General features: G+C 43.4%; 1 protein-coding gene across 4 annotated transcripts in view; it reads right to left on the minus strand.

Annotated features, from left to right (window-relative positions):
- Positions 1 to 19,382, minus strand: part of esyt2a (extended synaptotagmin-like protein 2a) — a 31,896-nt gene extending 12,514 nt beyond the window's left edge. For 2 of the 4 annotated variants that reach the window (XM_034614192.1, XM_034614191.1), the window contains exons 1-8: positions 19,217 to 19,368; positions 17,757 to 18,144; positions 8,338 to 8,379; positions 7,231 to 7,365; positions 6,610 to 6,686; positions 5,982 to 6,054; positions 4,807 to 4,896; positions 1,455 to 1,510 (exon numbers count right to left, since the gene is read on the minus strand). In XM_034614192.1, coding sequence (XP_034470083.1) covers positions 1,455 to 1,510; positions 4,807 to 4,896; positions 5,982 to 6,054; positions 6,610 to 6,686; positions 7,231 to 7,365; positions 8,338 to 8,379; positions 17,757 to 18,137 — 854 coding nt within the window. In that variant the 5' untranslated portion in view covers positions 18,138 to 18,144; positions 19,217 to 19,368. Of the gene's footprint in view, positions 1 to 1,454; positions 1,511 to 4,806; positions 4,897 to 5,981; positions 6,055 to 6,609; positions 6,687 to 7,230; positions 7,366 to 8,337; positions 8,380 to 17,756; positions 18,145 to 19,216 lie in introns of all 4 variants that reach the window. The other 2 variants (XM_034614193.1, XM_034614194.1) reach the window with 2 other exon arrangements.
- Positions 19,383 to 19,979: the final 597 nt, after the last annotated feature.

Below are 19,979 nucleotides of genomic sequence, written 5' to 3' on the forward strand. Positions count from 1 at the left end.
TATAAGTGATGAGGTCGGAAAGTCGTGTCCCAAAGTTTCATATAATGGCTGACAGAAGAGTGTCCAATGGGGAATTTTCATCAACAACAAAGATGGCTGCTGCTGATGGAGACAGTGATAACAAAAACTGGACGGTATAAAAACCTGCTGTACGCTTACGTCTACATTTTTTACTCTGCTTAACGTCACACGTGTCTTTGCTGATTGGTCGTCCTATCTTTTCTTCTCCATGACAGAGTGACCTAGATCTGACGAGTGTATTTCTCACCTTCACATGAAACAAAGAACCTCCACAAGATATAAAAAGTGAAGATTAACGAGGCACCAAAAGAAGTCCTGGTTGGAAGCGCTTCACCCAAATCCGTCTGACATCACGGTTCCTGTCTGCCGCCGCTCTCCTTTCATAATCGCGTTACTAAAAATACCAACACTTAGCCGGGGGGGGGGAAATAGAGGTCATAATCCATTCTGTGATCCAGACGTTAATGTAATGGTTTCAGCAGCCGAGCCTGAGAGCCTGACAGACCACTCTGACCGTGTGTCCGGTGGGATCAACTCTTCAAAGCATCAGCAGGATATTCCCATTATACTGAGCGAGAAGGACGTGATTCTCATTTCACTTTTCCTACAAAAAGCTTTTATTTATTTCCTTTTTGCTGAAATACGGCAGTAAGGTATGAGAAATTCCAGGTTTCTGCTTTAAAAACTATTGCTTGTTGTCTTTCGATAAATATCCTTTTTACTTTAAACAGTCCTATTGTGAAGACACATGTTAAGTCACTAGATCTGGATTTTTATTTGGAACCAGATCGCACACAAACATGCCTGTTTTCTGCTCATCCAGATCCGTGAATTATTCTTTGAGAAATCAAAGATAATGTTCAAAAACGTGAAAATGAAAGTGAAATAAAGATATTTTCTGACCCATCCTCCGACCAAGTTTCACGGTGATCTTGCTAATTAACAGACAGATGTGTCTAGTGCTGCCTGGTATGTGATCTCACTGGGTTTCATTTGAACGGGAAATAAGAATTCATAGACACTCAAGTCGTTTCAGGCTCCAAAAATGTTCCCAGTGTTTTCACTGGAAAACAGGTCAGGGTGAAACTAAGCTTTAACAACATAACAGTGACGTGACAGTGACTAACCCTCATTATGTGTTTGTTATGTTCGAAATATTGTATTAAACTGTGACATTTGAGCAGTGTGTTCAGAGGTGAGAGGAGGTAAGAGCTACCCAAGGTTTTGTGTGTGTGTGTGTGTGTGTGTGTGTGTGTGTGTGTGTGTGTGTGTGTGTGTGTGTGTGTGTGTGTGTGTGTGTGTGTGTGTGTGTGTGTGTGCATGATGGGGCTCTTAACAACATGGTAAACTGATTTAAGAGTTAAAACCGGTCGACATCACGTGTGTGAGGTATTTGGGATCAAACTAAAAACACATTCCACACTGTCACTTACTTTAAACCAGGAATGTCCAGCATGTTTGTGAGTCCGCTCCAATTGATGTCGAGCAACTGAGGAAGAGGAGAAATAATGAAAATGTTAAATACAAGGAGACAAAAGACAAAGAAACTGTGACTGAAATGAAACAAGAATAATCTGTAATATAAACTGTAGCATATATGCATTTGGCAACTATTCCTAATGTTCACCATTTTTTGCAGGATCTCATTCCATCACTGTCTCCATAACATTCTGGCTTGCATGATAAAGAAGGACAACAAATCTTGCTTTCAGAAGGAATGCAGACGCTAAAGGTGCGTGTAAGATTAAAATTAATTCACCAGCACAACTACTTTGTCAGTTCTATTATTCAGGAGAAGCCGGTAACGTCCAACCCCTCAGCTGATCAAAAAGCTGTAGGTGTGATAAGATATGATGCTAAACCTGCTCTCAACCCGGGTTTTTATTCCCCGGCACAAGCATTTCACAAACGAAGCACGCTAACCAGCTTCTCCTAGAATGGGAGCTTAACCTGGATTCTTATCTCGAGACTTATGTGCTGGAACGGGATAACGAGGAGAAGTCTTCAAATGTAGCTGCAGTAATTAACCGGACTGAGTCCCAGCGCACAAATCCGACACACCCTGGTGTCAACTGAACATCTAGTACTTGTCAATGTGTAAGTGGCAGCAGTGCTAGCCCATAGGCTGTATATGAAGAGGGACGACGTGAAGCCAAAGCAATAGGTTACACATCCCACCTCCTCCATGTTAGCAGATGGAGAATACACCCAGAGTCTGCGTTCATTTGTACAAACAGTAAACAGGATGGAGTCTGGATGGAGCGGAGGTGGGGCAGCAATCAGTCCTGACTGATTTGTTCACTCTGTGAGACTGGAGTCAGACGAGAGGAGCGGGAGTGTCTCAGCTGATGTGCACCAACTGCCCGTCCAGTTCAGGCATCACACAGTCACACTGTACCGCTTAGTGCACGAGACAAATCACCGGAGTCACGTTGGGAAGGCGCCCAGCTCAAAATAACAACCATCCACCGGCCTTAAAAAGGAGCGTGAGCAGGGTAACAGTTGTCATGGGTGACATAGTGTATATGTGGACTAAAATGACCCGATGTCCGTGTGACTGTGTTTGAAAATATAGAAGTTTGAGCATGGGCGGAAGTCAGAGAGGGGAGGATTGTGTGTGCGTGTGCGTGTGCGTGTGTGTCAGTATGTCGCAGATTAAGAGTGACTGCAAAGCTGAAAAAGGTCACAAAAGAGGCTTAAAAGGTCAAATACTGGAAGCCATTATTACAGCTGAAGCGAATGAAGAGCATCGAGGCTAAAGTGGTGCATTAAACTGCTGGAATATCTGCACACGAGCACAAACGGACTTAAAATAACAAAATAACAGCAGCGTCAGTAGCGTTTGTTCTAATTGTGCTAAGAAAATAAAATACAAAATAACCACAAATAAAAACATACTTTCTTTTTCCCCACCATGTAAAATACTAAAGTTTTCTGTCAGACCAGTAAACAAAATTAAAAAAGGACTGGTCCAGGGTTTTGCTTCCCATCCCGCAGAAGACTCACAATCACAGAGTCATTGGCGAACCCAAGCACAAACGTTGATGCTCTGGAACTCTTTTTGTATACAAAACAAATGTGGTGGAAGCACACAGCCCTTAGGGGGTGGAGTGGAAGATGAGAGCTAACTGGTCCGGGTTCCATCAACCCACTGGGATCTGTTCACGTATCATTGCACTAAATTGAGCCTGATTTGCAGACGAATGTCCACGTTGCTCCTCCAGAGTGAAAGCACTTGTCTCTGTTCAACCCTCAGATTGTTGCTGACAGTTTATTAAAAGGCTGGTATGTGAATGTGATGTCACCATGTAAACAACAATGCACCAAAACAATGCAGCCGTCAGTTCAGGACAAAGGAAATTATTTTTACAACTTTCAGGCAACTCCTGTAACCGCAGGTTACAAATATAACATTTTTACGGCTGGTACAGAATGTCACCGGACTGGTTCGAGGCATCCAAAAAAGTTGGACGGTTGAACAAAGTTTCAGGAAAGTGCAGTTCCATTGAAGATGTGACTTAACTGTAAGAACAGTGCGGGAGGGATCTGATGACAAATCTAAATCCGGAGGCGTCATCACAATCACAGGAAAGTATTCAGAAAGGTGAATATAACTGTAGTAAGTATTTCATCGTCAGTGATTTTTTTTAAAATGAGCCAGCCTGTCATGTCCGACACAGGTGACCCAGATAAAGATAAGACACAGGAAGTCACGACAAATAAAACTTTGAAAATGATGTCTTTAGTTTAAAATGTCGAGCTTGGACCATTCGTTTGGGACTTTTGAACTGTAGTACTCGCTTTTATTTTACAGATAATGCTTCCATGCTTCCATGCTAACTTAATGTTCACCATCTTAGTTCAGTTACAAAGCTGACATCTGACCCAACAGCAGGTGACAGCAGAAGAAGAAGATAACCCAGACTTTTCTTTCAAGTTCACCACAAAAAATAAAACATTTCAGGAGGAGAAGAGGAATTTCATGTCTTTTGGGGCTTTTTGATGGTGACTCTTTTCCTGTGCGTGTGGGCATCAAAGTCTGAAATCTAGAAGATAACATGTGTTGATGCACAGGAAGGAAGACGGCAGCAGTCAGGGAGAAGGAATCCACTGATAAAGAAGGACTGAAGCTCGGCAGCCATCAGGAAGACTGTGGTGGGAAATGCTACAGTTGATGGAGGTTTAGAGAACAAGCAGGGCCATGTTCCAACAGTAAGAGCTAGCAGTGATGAGTGGATGTTACTCACAACGACAACAACACTGCTACATGTCATACAACACACTAGAGGAAAGAAACACATCATGTATATCGCCTTTAAAGAAACAGAAACCCTCTGCTCAGCTGCGCATGAACAAGACATTCAATCCTCGTAAGCTCCAGGGAGGCAGAACTAACTGTTGTCAATGTGTAGTCATTTTAATAAACTAAAACCGTAAATTACAGGTTAAAATCAAACTGAAAGGTGTAATAAAGTTAGGACTGCACACTTGCTGTTGTTTCAAGAAGTGTTTTGAGGTATCGGGGGTAAACAGGTATGATTTCAGGGGAGATACTCTGCAGGCTCATCTCACGAGGACGTCACTGCCTGACGTCCAAATGTCCAGACTTCACTTCACTTACCAGAAACTCATGGACGCGTTCCTGGGAAGTTGGTGAGTGCGGAGTCCACAAGGGGCCAGGTGGACTTTGTATCCACTAGACTTGCAAACGGAGCCGGGCTTTGCTTAGATAATGTCCATAGTGATATGGACAGTTGTCACTGGACATAAGGTCAAGGTACTCACTGGTTTCTTGAGGAAAAAGACGCTCAGAGCGCCGATCAGAGGCATGTCCCCCAGCAGCGGCTCCATCACCACCCTCATCACTCCTTGAAGCTGGAGAGGAGAAAGAACAACATTATGAACCCAGCCAGTCCCTGTCGTGTTATGAGCTCAGTGCACATGCACTCAAACATGCACTGAATTCCAGATCATCTCCACAAATGATCCGTAGGGGCTGTATTTAGCAGCTTTTTAACTTTGCAGAACTTTCCAATTCACAAAAAAAACCTCTATAACACACTAGAGGAAGGAAACAGAGAAAAAACATGATACGTCTCCTTTAATAAAAGTCTGTGAATGTTTCAATGTCTCATCATTGAGCTCGTTGCTCTATCGGCAGCTGCAGTGACTCAAACCTCTGATATGCAGACTGCTCGTCTGCAGCACCAAATTTGGTTGTAGCTCGCTCTGAGTAATTAAATACCAACATTTTGCTCATCATACGGGTGCAGGGGAGAGATGGAAGATAGCCTGTTGTTGATCCTCGCTGACCTCCTGCAGCTCGCTCCTGCCTGAAGGGAGATTCTTCAAGAACCGTGTGCAGCAGATGACGCTACCTCAGGATCAGTTTGACCAGAGGAAAAGCAACGAGGGAAGAAATCATCTAACTCCATATCACCCATAAGCTCTAATTTAACGTGTTCGGCACCTGAACGACTTACTTCTTCAACGGCCTATGAAAAGCTGACAAAGATCCCGCGACTGCAGCTATAAAGTTTGAGCCACAGGCAAAGGCAAATGTTGACCCTCTGTAAATCTTTCCCGACTCTTCCCTCCACTCACTTTCTCTCCCTCTCTGATCTCGGAACAGCAAACATGGCCTGATTCTCTGCCAACAGCCGAGCGGATAACGTCTTCTTTATCGGCCGCGGTGTCAACACATTATGTAAAGCCATCTCTGGAGAGGTCACAGGTTAATATGGCGGTCACGGACAAATAACTGAGGGCGACCACCAATAAAATCTCACGTCTGTCTGAAGGTACCGTCTCGTTTTCCACCAGAGTCAGAGTTACAGCTGGTGAATGAGAATGTCAAGTCAATTTATCTGGACTCCTTTGAACATTTGTGTCTTCACAACCTTTGCCATAGACAATCTACCATTAAAATCACCGGCAGCGTTTTATCATTGGACTCATACCTGAATACTTTTGATCCCAGCTCTGCAATAGAACTTCTTGATGTCCACGTCAATCTCTGTGTTTCCGACAAAACTGAGAATTAAAAAAGAAAATGCAGTTAGAGAATTCATACAGTGTCACGGTGTGAAAGCAGGGAGAGAGAGAGAGAGAGAGAGAGAGAGAGAGAGAGAGAGAGAGAGAGAGAGAGAGAGAGAGAGGGGGAAGAGGGAATTACTGAGCTTTTTCTTCTACATGAAATTTGATTTTCTGTTACATCTTAATTTGGACTTTTGGACCAATCACAGGAAGTAGAGACAGCATTAAACAGTAGAAGAAGAAGCAGCAGCTGCAGTCTTCACCTCCGACGATATGTCTGAACCACGAGGACGTTCATTTGGTGCATTTGAACTAGTGTGGAGTACTGTGTAGTACTGTGTAGTACTGTGTAGTACTGTAGTACTGTAGTACTGTGTCTGAAGGTGCTGATGCTGGGAGTAATTCCATCATGATGTTACCATGGCAACCACATGAAGACAATAGTGGCCTCTTTATGGGATTTGATGACAATAATGAAAAATATATAGATTTAAGCAGCTTTATCCTGTAGACATTATAGGTGAGCGAGATGCTTTGGTTTCACCGTGTTACCTGATCTGCAGATCCATGATGACTTGCCTCTTGTCCACATTCTCTGTGTAAACTTTCACCCCGTTCACTCTCAGCGGCTGCGGACACACAAGATGTGAGGAAACCGGTACGAGTGAGCAAACAGCTCTGAAATATGATTTCAACCTCTCACTGTACCAACAGTATAATTAATGCTGTGCTCTGAAACATGAGCAAAATATGGGTCAGGATGTTCTTTAGGACGGAACAGAAAGAAACCCGGTCGTAAAAGAAGAGTCGAGCTTTTTCCAGCTCCAGGACCACGATGTTAGAAAAGAAAATACCTAGGACAAATTTAGAAACACACCAGTAGAAGATCTTAACGCCTACACTATGAGCAGCAGAGTTTAAGAGCCGAAGCAGTAATGTTGCATGTTTCAGGCGAACTACAACAGTATTTCAATAATAAAATAACTTTCAGATAACCCATCAGAGTGACCATTACATCTGCTTTTCTTATGGCTCTGTGAGAACTGCTGGTTCCATAGACTGAACAAACAAACTACTCCTACTTTGCAGAAACTAAGCCAAAATATCCCTGATCCAAATGCCCCCATCTTGTGCATTTGGATCCAGAGTCTGCTCGGTGTGTTTTCTCATCACCTTGTCGCCCATGTCGATCTTAGTGAAGCAGAAGGAGCTGAGATGAGGGTTGGCGCCCTTCACCGCCGGCTCGATGGTCTCCCTGAACAGCTTGTCCACAAACTGGCAGATGAACGGCCACATCTGCTTCACCGTCTGAGGAGGAGGAGAGAGAGAGAACATGATTTTCGTACATACACAACTGAAACGGCTGGAAAAAGAGGTTTTTTTCACTGCAGACTTTGTGGACTTGTTGGAGACACCTCAGAGATTTATGTGGCAGTATATTGATTTGGATGAAATAAGAAACGGTGCAGAGAGCTTGGACGGTTCTGTTCCGTGTGTCGTTTGCTTCCTGTTGGCTCTTAATACCAATCTGATCAGCAGGGGTAGAAGATTTCATTGCAGCTCCATGTGACCCCTTTCTAGATCAATGGAATATTCACAGCTCGTATTATATAGAAGATCTACTTCTGAATATTGAAACTGGTTGAGAAAGGGCTGCTGGGCACTGAGCAAGAGAAACCTGGTCAAAATGAAAACTTAAACGTCAAAATAACAGGAGAAAACTCAGAATACGTCATTAAAGATCAACATTATGACATTAAAGTTAAATTGAACTTTATAAAAATAACAATACGTGATTCTGCTTCACCATCATTATTTCTGACTGACTTTTTCAAACACTACCTGTGAATAGACATAAAGACAAATCCAACATGAACATCACTCCATCGGATACAGAGAGTGAAAACTAATTTCTCTGGTCCATTTACTTTTTACTGGAAGTACTTTATGTGTACACATTTACAGTAAGTAATTCTCCAAGGAACCAGATTCTCTCTCTCTCTCTCTCTCTTTCTATATCTCTCTACCACTCACTCTCCTCCCCCCCCACTGGGTCAGGCTCCAGATTCAGATGCTATTTATACACTACCTGTCTCCTGCCTCTAAAGCTAACAGGCTAACAGCGGCGGATGTATTATAGAGACAGCTAGTGGGTGAGGATAGAGCGATAAAGGCAGTGAGTGTGTGTGTGTGTGTGTGTGTGTGTGTGTGTGTGTGTGTGTGTGTGTGTGTGTGTGTGTGTGTGTGTGTGTGTGTGTGTGTGTGTGTGTGTGTGTGTACCTTATTCAGCCACTCTACTCTTTCCACATCTGGATAATGAACCTGGAATTAGGAGAAAAAAAAAAGACAAAAGAGTTAGAATCATAATTTAACACAGAATTTCCCCATCAATGCCCTGAAGTAAATTCCAGGAATTTCCCATGATTCCTAGTTTGGTCATAATTGGATCGCAGGTCCAACCAATTTATCGGGTGGCCCATAAAAAAAACGGCTGATATGAGCCTTTCACACGCTCATAACTATCTGTTCTTATGTTTGCACATATGGAAATTTCATTTTACAGAATAAACAATGGAGAAAGAATGTGTTTAACATTTTATTTTGAGGTCTTGCGTGTCAGAGCAGATATCTGCCACGATTAGTACCTTAATAAATGAATCATGAAATGTATCAATCATTAGCTGACACACTACGCGCAATGATTAAAACCTTAAACACGTACTACAGTGAACGAATGCATCAACGTCGTGTGACAAATGATGGATATCTCAGAGTGAGACGACGCTCTGCCGACTCCCTGCGAGGGGAGTGTGCGACACCACCGTGGGAAGCAGAGGTGACCTGTTACATAAGTGACACACTTGGAGGATTCGGCACAGACACTTCGGCCTGCGGCAGATGCACACGAATGAGGCCATAACCACATGGAATTTAAACCACAGGCTGAGGTCAGGAGAGAAGCTTCCTGCTCTGAACACAGACCAGCATGTCACGGAGTAGGGTTCGTACCTGCGCCGAGGCCCCACAGTCTCTTTATGAAACCACATTTAAATTCTCTAGACCCAGATTTATTTAATTGGATCTGCACACACACTCATACACACCGGACTTGCTGGTTGTATGGTTTGGTAGAAAGCTCTCGCTCCCTGAGCATTTTACTGCCGAGTCTGGCGTCTTGTTTTACGGTTTGGTTTGACCACCTTCTGGTGAGACACTCGTTCTCTGTTGCACAGACGTCGCTCTGGTTTTAAAGAACCCTCCTGTCTCAGTAATTTGAGACAGGGGACGAAATCTATTCTACCATTTGCTGGGCCTCGAGCCAGAAAACACTCACACATCACCACGTCTCTCATGACGTCTCGAAGACACAACGCAATAAGTGGCAACAGAGGAAAGAGGGTGGTTGGGATCGGTTACAGCTCTGTGGCCAAACATGTAAATGGAACACAGATACTTGTGATGTGTACGTTTATTCAAGGTAAACCTCGACATGAAGCCACTGTGACTGTAAATAAAGACGGACGACTTCACAGCTCCAGTGTGTTTTCTCAAGTTCGGTTTGAATTAGTTATTTGATGATATGAAAAAGAACTGAGACGCCCTGATTGACAGATGACACTGACTCGCTATCGGTGGGACCTCGACACAGCCGCTCCATCCTGCCCAGACCGCCGGCTCCACAGGGCGTCACTGGCACAAGATGGCAGCGTCCCTATTCTGGATATTCTGGCTTAATTTGCGGATAGTGGGAGGAAGTGTCGTGCGTCGTTATATGTCGAAGTGGCCACCAGATGTGGCTGTGGTCCGTCCCTGCCCTGCTGCAACGTGGCAGACATTAAAACGATATCATGGATCTGGAGGCACAATCTTTCCGCCTTGTGGGGGAAACAATAGAGAAGCAGGAAGACTGAGACGGCATGTGAATAAAAAGTTGAATTCAAACTCAAAAGAGCCAAATAGCAAATGACGTTCTTTCAAAAACAAAGTGAACAGGAAATAAGAAGGTCCTAACAGCTCACATGACTCAGCATACAAAAATGAAGTAGATTCTTGCAGATTAAAGGTCAAATGAATTTATTATTATCCATGATATATATGATTTTCTAAAACCTACAGAGAGACACAGAAAGGAAACTGAGACGTTTCCTCTTTAAACTGGGAACAGTTTCTCTTTTTCACAGCAACAGTGCATTTTTCAGAGTTAGGAAGGAAAAAAGTTTTCCACCATAAGTCATTCACCCTTTTTCCTTCTGCTGTTGTTGGGAAATCTGAAAGCTTTGGTCCTGCTCGGTAGAACAGCGCCCCCCCTCCTGCAGTGCATCTTCTTGGATCATATTTCATCTGCCTGTAGCAACACGCCCACACCAGCACAGACCCCTTGCTCTCTTTGCTTTTCTTTTTTTTTTTTTATTGCAGCTCTGTTTTCAGCCTGGACGCCGCCTAACCTCAACAACAGCATGTGGATCTGACTCATGGTAAAGACGTGGCTCCTGCTGGGCCTCGAGTTGGGAACGAGACATTTCTGAGTACATGTAAAAGAACAGGAACCAATGGGTGATCGTCCTCGACAGGAGCATCCCTTCTTTTAGTGTGTGTGTGTGTGTGTGTGTGTGTGTGTGTGTGTGTGTGTGTGTGTGTGTGTGTGTGTGTGTGTGTGTGTGTGTGTGTGTGTCAGGAGGGTAAGACTCACAGTTCAACTATGTAACAGCTGAGTGGAAATCCTAACCTCCCTTTTCCAGCCACACCCCCGACAAAAAGCGTGTGTGTGTGTGTGTGTGTGAGAGCGAGACTGATGTGGAATTTTTTTGCCGATGCCAATATTAAGTAGTAAAGAAACTGATTAATTGGCCTAAATATTAAAAAGAAAATATTGGCAATGAGAAGAATCATAAATGTACATATTTTCTGTTTTGTAAAATAAAAGTTTTCAGATAGGCAAACGTACACGCTGGTGCCGATATGTCTGTGAAAGGCTCCTCGAGACATATTACCAGGAAACCAATGAATCGGTCAGGTGCTAATTTAAAGTACAACTGACAAAGGTGCATTTTCTGTCATAGCTGAATATGCGGAATAAATAAGCAACAAAATCAGGCTGTCAACTGTCTCCCCGCTGAAATCTCTGGGCATCTTCAAGAATCTCCTCAAACACCACCTGTTCACCAAGGCCAGCTAACGCTCCACCCTTTCACCAGTGCTGTTTATGATATGCTATATTGAGTCTCTTGAAAAGGAGCTATACAAGTTCAATTTGTTATTACTATTATTAGAGATTCTCCTTTTCAAGGTGACAACAAACACGAGAAGGAAAGCTGCTCCGTCGGCCTTCCCTTCAAACTGCAGAAAGGCGCTGAAGGGCCCAGGAACAAGAAAACCTGCACAAGGAGACAGTTGCTCACTGCTGCTGTGCTGACGTCTATATTAAGGCTCAGAGAAAGAGAGAAAGAGAGAGAGAGAGAGAGAGAGAGAGAGAGAGAGAGAGAGAGAGAGAGACTGTCGAGGATGTGAGGAGGACACCCCCCACATCGAGGAAACGTGCTCCGGTGTGCTAAAGGATGGAAAGATATGATTACACAGCCGACCATAGCGTGTCTGTAGTCAGCTTCCACTGTCGCCTGCATCATTTTATTGAACTGGGTTTTATAGATTGCTCAAATCTAAAATGAAAAGCCTCTGTGGCGTGTTGCATCCCCCTGTTGTTGCATTAAATTGTAATAACGCCATCTCATAATGAGCACATAATGGTGTCAATTATACCATATGATGCTGATATGCTGGTTGGTTGATCTAAAAAGGCTGTGGATCTTGGCTCTTATCTTACGGGAGCCAAAAGTATTTGCGTTACCACATCAGATAACGTTGTTGTCTGACTTCCCAGTGACCATTTCATTCGATGGCACTTTTTCTCACTATACAATGGCGGCATAGAGCGAATCTTGCATCGTGTCGCTTTCAATTTGGTTACAGATACTTACTAGTAACAAGAAACTCAGATCACCACTCAGCAGAGAGGCTACCAACGTTTAAATTCAAATGTATTCAAACTCCAGTGGGACAGGGCACTGGACACTTCACCGGGCCACACGGAAGCTGCCCCAGAGTGCAGGTGAAAGCAGAGCAGAGCGGCACAAGGCCTTTCTGTTCCTCCACATTGTTTCCCCTCCCTGCTGCAGAGCCCTGCCCTTTGGCACATCAGAAGAACAGGGAGGCCCCACCCATGCCGTGTCAGACGAGTACACAGAGACGAAGAGAGCGAGGAGGAGGAGGAGGAGGAGGAAGAGGGGGGGGGGGGAACCTCAGAGACACAGTTATGCTGTGGTTTTATGACTTTCCACGCCGTTTTTTGAGTTTGTTTTTTTTTGTATCAGAGAGAGGCCAATGACAGAGTCCGACTGTTTGAACGTTCAGCTGCGGACGGAAAAGGTTTAGCTGAGCTTGACTCAACGTTTCCTGCTTCAGTGACACACATCCACACCTAGAAACTGTCCGGTACAACTACACTCCACTGACTCACACAGCAACACAACAATCCAGACACGTCAGCAATTAGAGATTCCAGAACTAATACCGCTGTGTAGCAGTTCTGCTGAATAATAACTTGCAGTGATATTGCTGGTCAATTAATCCTTAAAACTGACTGACTTTGTTTTGCACATTAAAAGTAATTAACAAATATAAAATATATCATATGCACATTAAGACACACATACACAAGATTTTAAAGTAAACAAGAGCTGGTGCGGACGAGGCAGGAAGTTAAACGTTTGTAGAAAGACAAAGAAAGCTAAAGGCAACATTTACAAAGACTGTCACAATAAAGAAAAGAACACGACAAGGAAAAGAGAAGAAACATATTTACACATATGCTGCATATGTCACTGTTTCTCATTTTACTTGTACAATGTGCAGCAGTACAACTGGGAGTTACCAATGTTTGTCTAAGATGTTTTATTTAAAGTAAACAACAATGACAACTGAGTTTAAACTCCACCCAAACTACAGCAGCACATATTTAACCACATGATTAGTGGAACATAAAAGAAACACGCGGTCTGGGTCAGGAAAGAACCCATCCAAATAAAAATCTGGATCTAGTGGATTTAAATATGGTTTCATCAGGGGCCTGTTGGGCGTTGGCAGAGGTTTCTACTCTACCGCCATTGTTTTTGTTACACTAGAGGATTGGTTGAAATACAAAACACAATCACACACACATGAATAAATACACAGACACCGCTGCAGCCCTGTGTAAAGTATATATATGTGGGACGTGATGGATTTGCATCACAGTACAACCTTTAATTGGTCTGTTTTGTTGTTGTATGCTCCGCTGTCACTTCTCCTGATTGGGTCAAATGTGATAAATCAATCACAATCCAAAGTACTCAATAAACTCAATGATACTTCATCACTTTAACGATAAACGAAACATGACAAACAGGAGTTTAAAGAGTCCTGGTGGCCTGAGCTCATAGAATATACAGCCAATAATTAGATCAATATAAAAATGTTCATATCAGTCGATATCGATGATGATCATGATAAAAGTTTAAAGACAGATTCGTACTCCTGAGTGAAGGTTGAGCTTTAAAACTCTTCAGCAACAACTATGTGTCACACCTCGTCACTGTGCTCACAAGGCAGGAACAATATGTGGATAGACACAACTTATTATTATTAATTTAAAACGCAGATTTAGGAAAATAAGAGCTGACAAAGTAAAGGCAAAAATGCAAAAAATAAGGAAGCCTTGTCTGTAAACCAGGACAAACTCTCTTAACCCTAAAACAAATGTCAATGAACCACCACTCTGACGCTCAGCTGCAGAATCCTGTTCAGCTTTCTGTACAACTTTTACTACGAGATACTGTGGCCTGAATCCTGCAGCATGACAACAACTCCCATAGGTTCAAAGGCCTGACCTCATTCCTTGTTTTCATGTCATCTCACCTCCATCTCATTGACCCCACATTCATCAAACACAGCAGTGGCCTTGGACGACCTTCGTGGCCTAAATGTCACATCAGGTTTTTACATATTTGTCCGATGAACTAATAATTTTTCCGCGTCAGTTTGAGATTATTAATTGTAGGATTATTATATACACCAAAGATATGACATCAACATAAACCACAAACAAACGTTTGACCTTGTACAACGCTTAAGAAAAAAAAGAATATGAATAAAAAGCATTGAAACTTCTGTGACACATCTTTGGCGGTAGATACATGTTCCTGTTTATTCTACAGAGTTGTCTTGGTTATTGTCGTGACTCATGGAGGAAACAGTTCATCGTTAAATTCAGTATACACCTTTAAATAGTCAGTGAGACAAACAACACAGTCCTTTTTCCTGAAAAGGTCTTTGCTGGTGCAGATTTGTTCGTGTCTGGCAGCAGTGAGGGAGTTGTGCAGTGTCAGTTTGTCCTCAGAAATACAACCGTACCATTACCGCGGGGATTCTTGGCCAGCGAGCGATGAGCTGCGGCCCACGCTGCCTATCAGGCCTCATTCCAGGCATATTTGCAGAGAGAGCCAAGACAGAGAGACGACAGGCTCTCAGATCAGTGAGGACTATATTGCACATGTGGTTAATTTTGTTGATTTTACATGTTGACGGCGTTTTTACCACAATTGGTTTTCTATGGTGTCTGCCACTAAAGGTGAATCTTGTATCTTAAAACAACACTGTCCAACTTTTTTTTTTTACCTGAAGCAGCTTCAAACATTCGACTCTGAACAAGGAGAAAGTTTCCTCCTTCACTCCCTGAACGTCTGTTCTCTGTGACTCTGCTGAGTGGGTTCCATCTCCTGTGAGAAGAACTGACTGAGAGTCAGCTTCAACTGTCACAACCAGCTCCAGTTGAAGAGTGAAGCTGAACTGAGATCAGTTAAAAACACTCAGAAGTTATTAAAAACCAGAGTTTATCTCCAATATTCAGCAGGAATCCTTTAAACTAGCGTTCAGTTGTGTTTGGGTTCAGGGAGTGGGACGACACCAACAACCAACACATATCTTATCAGTTCCCATCCCTTTCATTGTTCCCTCTGAATTTGAGGGAAAGCAGTGCAGACATTTCATTTGTCATTAACTAAAATGGAAAAGGAATCAATCAAAAAGTCTATTTCACCAGAAATGCCCCCGATACAGCTGAAAATGCTTGGTCAGGCATTGGCAACTACACCAAACCGACCTGATACCACGTCTGTAAAGTATGTTCGTTTCACTCAACTGCAAGTTTCCTTTCCCAGGAATCGAGTCTTCTTCTTCGCTGCTCCATAACTACAGTTGTGGTGTACTGCCACTAGTAAGTACTGTTTTTAGAGCAGTGAAGAACAAGGGATTTCCTTTAAATAATGTTTGGAAGTTTTACAGACTAAACATTTAATGTCACTACTGTGTCGGCCAGAAACTAGATAGTGTGGTTTGGATTTAGTTAAAGAACAAAATAAACTCAGTGAGCTTCTAATCATTGAGTTTTGAGGTTAGTCTGCCGGAGGTAAAAAGATAAAGTATCTCGTATGAAGGACAGGACACACTGACAGCTTCTGAATGTGTCCCAGGGGTCAAAGTTCACTGCTGATTGTTTGGCACAGTTGCTGATTGTCAGGACGCGTTAATCCTTTGACATCCTTTCACCCATTTCTCAATTTCCCTTTGATCAGCCAAACAAAGAGCTGTCAATTAGCACCGTCACATCCAAATGCCACAAGTCACGTTGTTTGAGGATTAAAACATCTGTGAACATCTGTGAAACAAACAAGCAACATCCCGGACAAAAGCGCGCCGACTGCCAACACGACAAACGTGGCAGCTGCTGTGTGTCTTTTTGCTTTTTGCTGAGCACCACTTCTCTCAAGGTCTGTGTGATAATGGATGTGTTGATGGGGTGATCTGCGATGGGTGGGGGATGTGTGTCTGGCTGGCATCCTGCCATCCTCTCACCACTTTTTCCTGCATCGTCGTTGATTACATGAAAATGTCACTGCAGAACAGAGGCCTTTCATTTTCATCACAGAGGCAGCGAGTCTCTGTGTAAAAGACTCACAAGACTAGAAATGGATAAATGAAGATTTGTGTGGTTTGTAAAGGTGGAAATGCTGCATAACTGAAGGTTTAGAAACTGTTATATTTCCTGAAAGAGGTCAATGGTAGTGATGTGTCATTCCATTGATTTGCTGTCTGATCTGATATCAAGTAAAACTCAGGCTGGTATCATGAAGATAAATATGACATTTTTGACAAACGCACAACCTCTGTGGAGACTGACATAGTGGATGTGTTACAATAAAATCCTCCTGCTGATCTACCGACCCGAGCAGAATCTAATCCTGTGGGAAACACAGATGCATTCTCAGATGTTCGATTGAGTGGACAGGCAGCTTCAGCATGTGGAGGGTCTCCACACCGTGCTCTCCTTGTGGCAACCACGCCAAACCAAAGGGGTGAATACAGAAAGTGACAATTAGAACAGGTTTGATGACTCTGCTGCTTTACCTATGGAGGCCTGAGGTTCGCCAGGGCCGTGTGTAAATTATTCATCGAGACCTGCTACACCCTCTGGCAGACGCCGGGATTGAAGTCATCATAAAGAGTCGAGCTCAGGGTGGAATGTGTCAACTTTCCACAGGCTGTTCACGAGACGAGCAACGAAGTTTGTTTTGTGTCGCGTGGGACCAAATGTAGCGACATAAGGGAAAACTGCTGGGGCCCACATTGCCGGCCATCTACCATCAGCTATTAATTGTCTCCGTTTGTTGGCAGCTACTCTGCCCAAACATTCCTCTGTTCGTGACTGACGTCAAAATGTGAGCGTTAGTCACCAATTTCAAATCTGGTAAGACTGACTGGCAAGTCTTGAGACACGTATTACAGTGTAGCTGAAGTTCCCAATGCAGGTGAACACCTCACGTGCAGGAGTAAAAAAATACTGATGCCGATATACATACATAAAAAATACAAGTACAACCAAATACATAGAGCCTGAAATAAAGCAACACAAGGCAGTTTTTATACTTTAAGCTTTAAAATCATTTCGATAGTCCACTTACTTATAAAAGGGAGGTCTGTCATTGCCACAGCGCCCCCTAGAGGCCTGGAACTACACTATGTAACCCTGGAGTACGGTGCTGGAACATTACAACCTGCTTTACGTCACACACCAACAACCAGAGACAGCTGACGATAGGAGACAACTGTGGACATCACCACAGAGCCACTGGAGAAAATTATTCTCCGTCAGCTTGTCAATAAAAATGCACGTGAATTACCCATCCCACCTGTAGGGGGAGCCCGAGTAGCTGAGAGCGAATCTGGCGTTGTGTCGCTTTTAGAAAAGAAACATAAATGCACATATTTCCTGCAGTTTTGATATTGGCCAACATCGGCAAACATAAACGCTGATATGTCTGTGAAAGGCTCATATCGTTTACCATTGTCGGCCGAATGATACAACGGTGTGGCTTGAATAAGACCAGTGCTAGTCTGGAGTTTCCCATGGAAAAAGTATTTGTATCGTCAGTGGGAAGACATGGCAGCTAATTCAATTAGCCCCATCAGTCCGTTTGGCAGGCAACCAGTCGGTGTTGACATCCCATATGTAGGCTTGAAAGGTGGAGCTTTAAACGGAGTCAAATTACAAAAGCAACTGGGACAAGCCGGTGATAATACTGTGAACGTAATAACGAGGGTGGACTCACCCACGGTGGCAGCTCAGTCGTGGGCAAACTTTTCTTCATTGCTTTCTCCTCATGCTCCAGGAATGCTAAGGCACGGTTTATCCTGTAGTCCTGACTGCCGTGGTTCTTCTTCCAATAGAACAACGCGGCCAGTGCGATCAGAACCCAGCTGAAACTGAACTCAAAGTATCCCAAGATGTAGATGGGGAAGATGAGGGCAAAGGTCTTGGCAAACTTAATCCACATCTGGGAGACGTCCGTCAGCGACGACTGCTGCTCGTCTTCCAGCTCTTGTGGAGACAGGGGCGGCCCCATGGCGGAGCTCACCGGGCTGCTGGGCGCTGCCACGGGTCCGTTCGCCCCGACGCCTGGTCCCGCCGAACCCTCCATCCTGTTACTCATTTCCCCTCTGGAACGACAGATAAGGAATCCTTTGACATTTGGCACAAGCATTCACTTGGTTTTCATAGCTAGAAGGTCAAGGTGGCCTCACAAAGTAGGTCTATATTTTTCTGTGATATCTTAAAACTCAGTTTGAGGGAGTGTCATCGAATTTGGGACGAACATTCACTTTGACTCAAGGGGTTGAGAAATCTGTATCCTCCTTCTTCCTTCAGAATAAACCAGGGTGTGATTAGAAACCTTATTAAAAACATCTTGATTGAAATTCGAAAGGAAGCAAACAAAGTCTGAATCATCAAAATCAATCTCAAAATTGTAATTGTTTATCAAAAGAGAAGATAAGAGGTGACGTGTGAGGATATTGGTTATTTCACTTTAGTGGTTGAAAGGTAATTTGACTAAATTCTAAATTAAGATCAACATTAGTTAGTTTGAACAGTTGAAGTGTTTAGTTAGAGTGGATGTGATCGAGTTATTCATTCTACATAAGTTTACTTTTCACATCCACTCAGGCTGCAGGCTGAGCTGTGGACTGGACCTCATACAAAACTCCGTTGCAAAATTCTCCACTTCTTGTTACCTTGAGTCCCGTGAAAACAGGAAGCAGCGCGTAGTGGGAAAAATGGAGATGAACACATCTGGAGAATTCACTCTTTAATTCGGCATATTTCCAAAACAGCTACACGTAATTTTAACGGTAATATTTTCACTTGGAAAACTGCCTCAACCGTTGGCCCCGCAATCCCCTGCGACCACGACGGCGCTTGTCAACAAGTGCGGGACGGTTGTTAAAGTTGATGTTTTCACTGAAATGCGTGATGTTAGGTGCGGTTGTAAATGCGCCGAACAAAACCCCACCGAGGGTTCAATCCGAAATTTGCTTTAGTTCCTGGCTTCCGTAGCGTGAAATGTTCCCTTTACGCGGCGCAACGCCGAAGAGGCAGATTTTCCAACAGAGTCTTGCGTGACGTTCTTCCCAAAGTGACACGTATCGGTGGTTCGACTTCAGCCGCTTCACAGGAACCAAACTCCGGCGACACAACACCAACTCCTCCGCCCTCAGGCGCTCCGACACTCACCGCTGTCCGCCTGCCACCTCCGTTCCTCCCGCAGAATAAAGACAGATTCACTCCGGCAGCCGAGTCCTCACATACCGAGCAGAGAGTGTGACAGCCCGCCCTCCTTCTGCACATCCTGCCGCGGCCACCAGCGGCTCCATCGGGCCGCAGGAAACTGTCATCGCCGGGAACGAGGTCAGCTCCGGCGGGGAGGGAGCTTCAAAACACCGGGGCCACAGCGAGCCCGAGCGCCACCTGGCGGCGACCAACTTCCCCCGCTTACTGGAGACAAAACTGAATGTTGTTATTATTACAAATGACAAAACTCATTTTAAATAACTACAATAAAGTATCAGGCTCTGAGGGGAGACGATATATATCAGAATATTACGAGAATAAAGTCAGAATATTACAAACAAATTACAATATTACAAACAAATTACAATATTACAAGAATAAAGTCAGAATATTACAAGAATAAAGTCAGAATATTACAAGAATAAAGTCAGAATATTACAAAAAAATTATAATATTAAAAGAATAAAGTCAGAATATTACAAGAATAACGTCATAATGTTGATTTTATGAGAATAACGTATTTACAAGAATTAAGTATTTTTAAGGATAAAGTTATAATATTACGAATATTAAAATAATAATTTAACCAGAACAGTTGTAATTTTGCAAAAATAAAGTTGTCATGATAAATTTTTTAGAATAAAGTCAAAATATTACGAGAGGTAAGTAATTTTTTTGGGTCACCACAGTTTCATACGACCGGAGA

The sequence above is a fragment of the Hippoglossus hippoglossus genome, chromosome 17 (genome assembly GCF_009819705.1).
Source record: "Hippoglossus hippoglossus isolate fHipHip1 chromosome 17, fHipHip1.pri, whole genome shotgun sequence".
Taxonomy (NCBI): domain Eukaryota; kingdom Metazoa; phylum Chordata; class Actinopteri; order Pleuronectiformes; family Pleuronectidae; genus Hippoglossus; species Hippoglossus hippoglossus.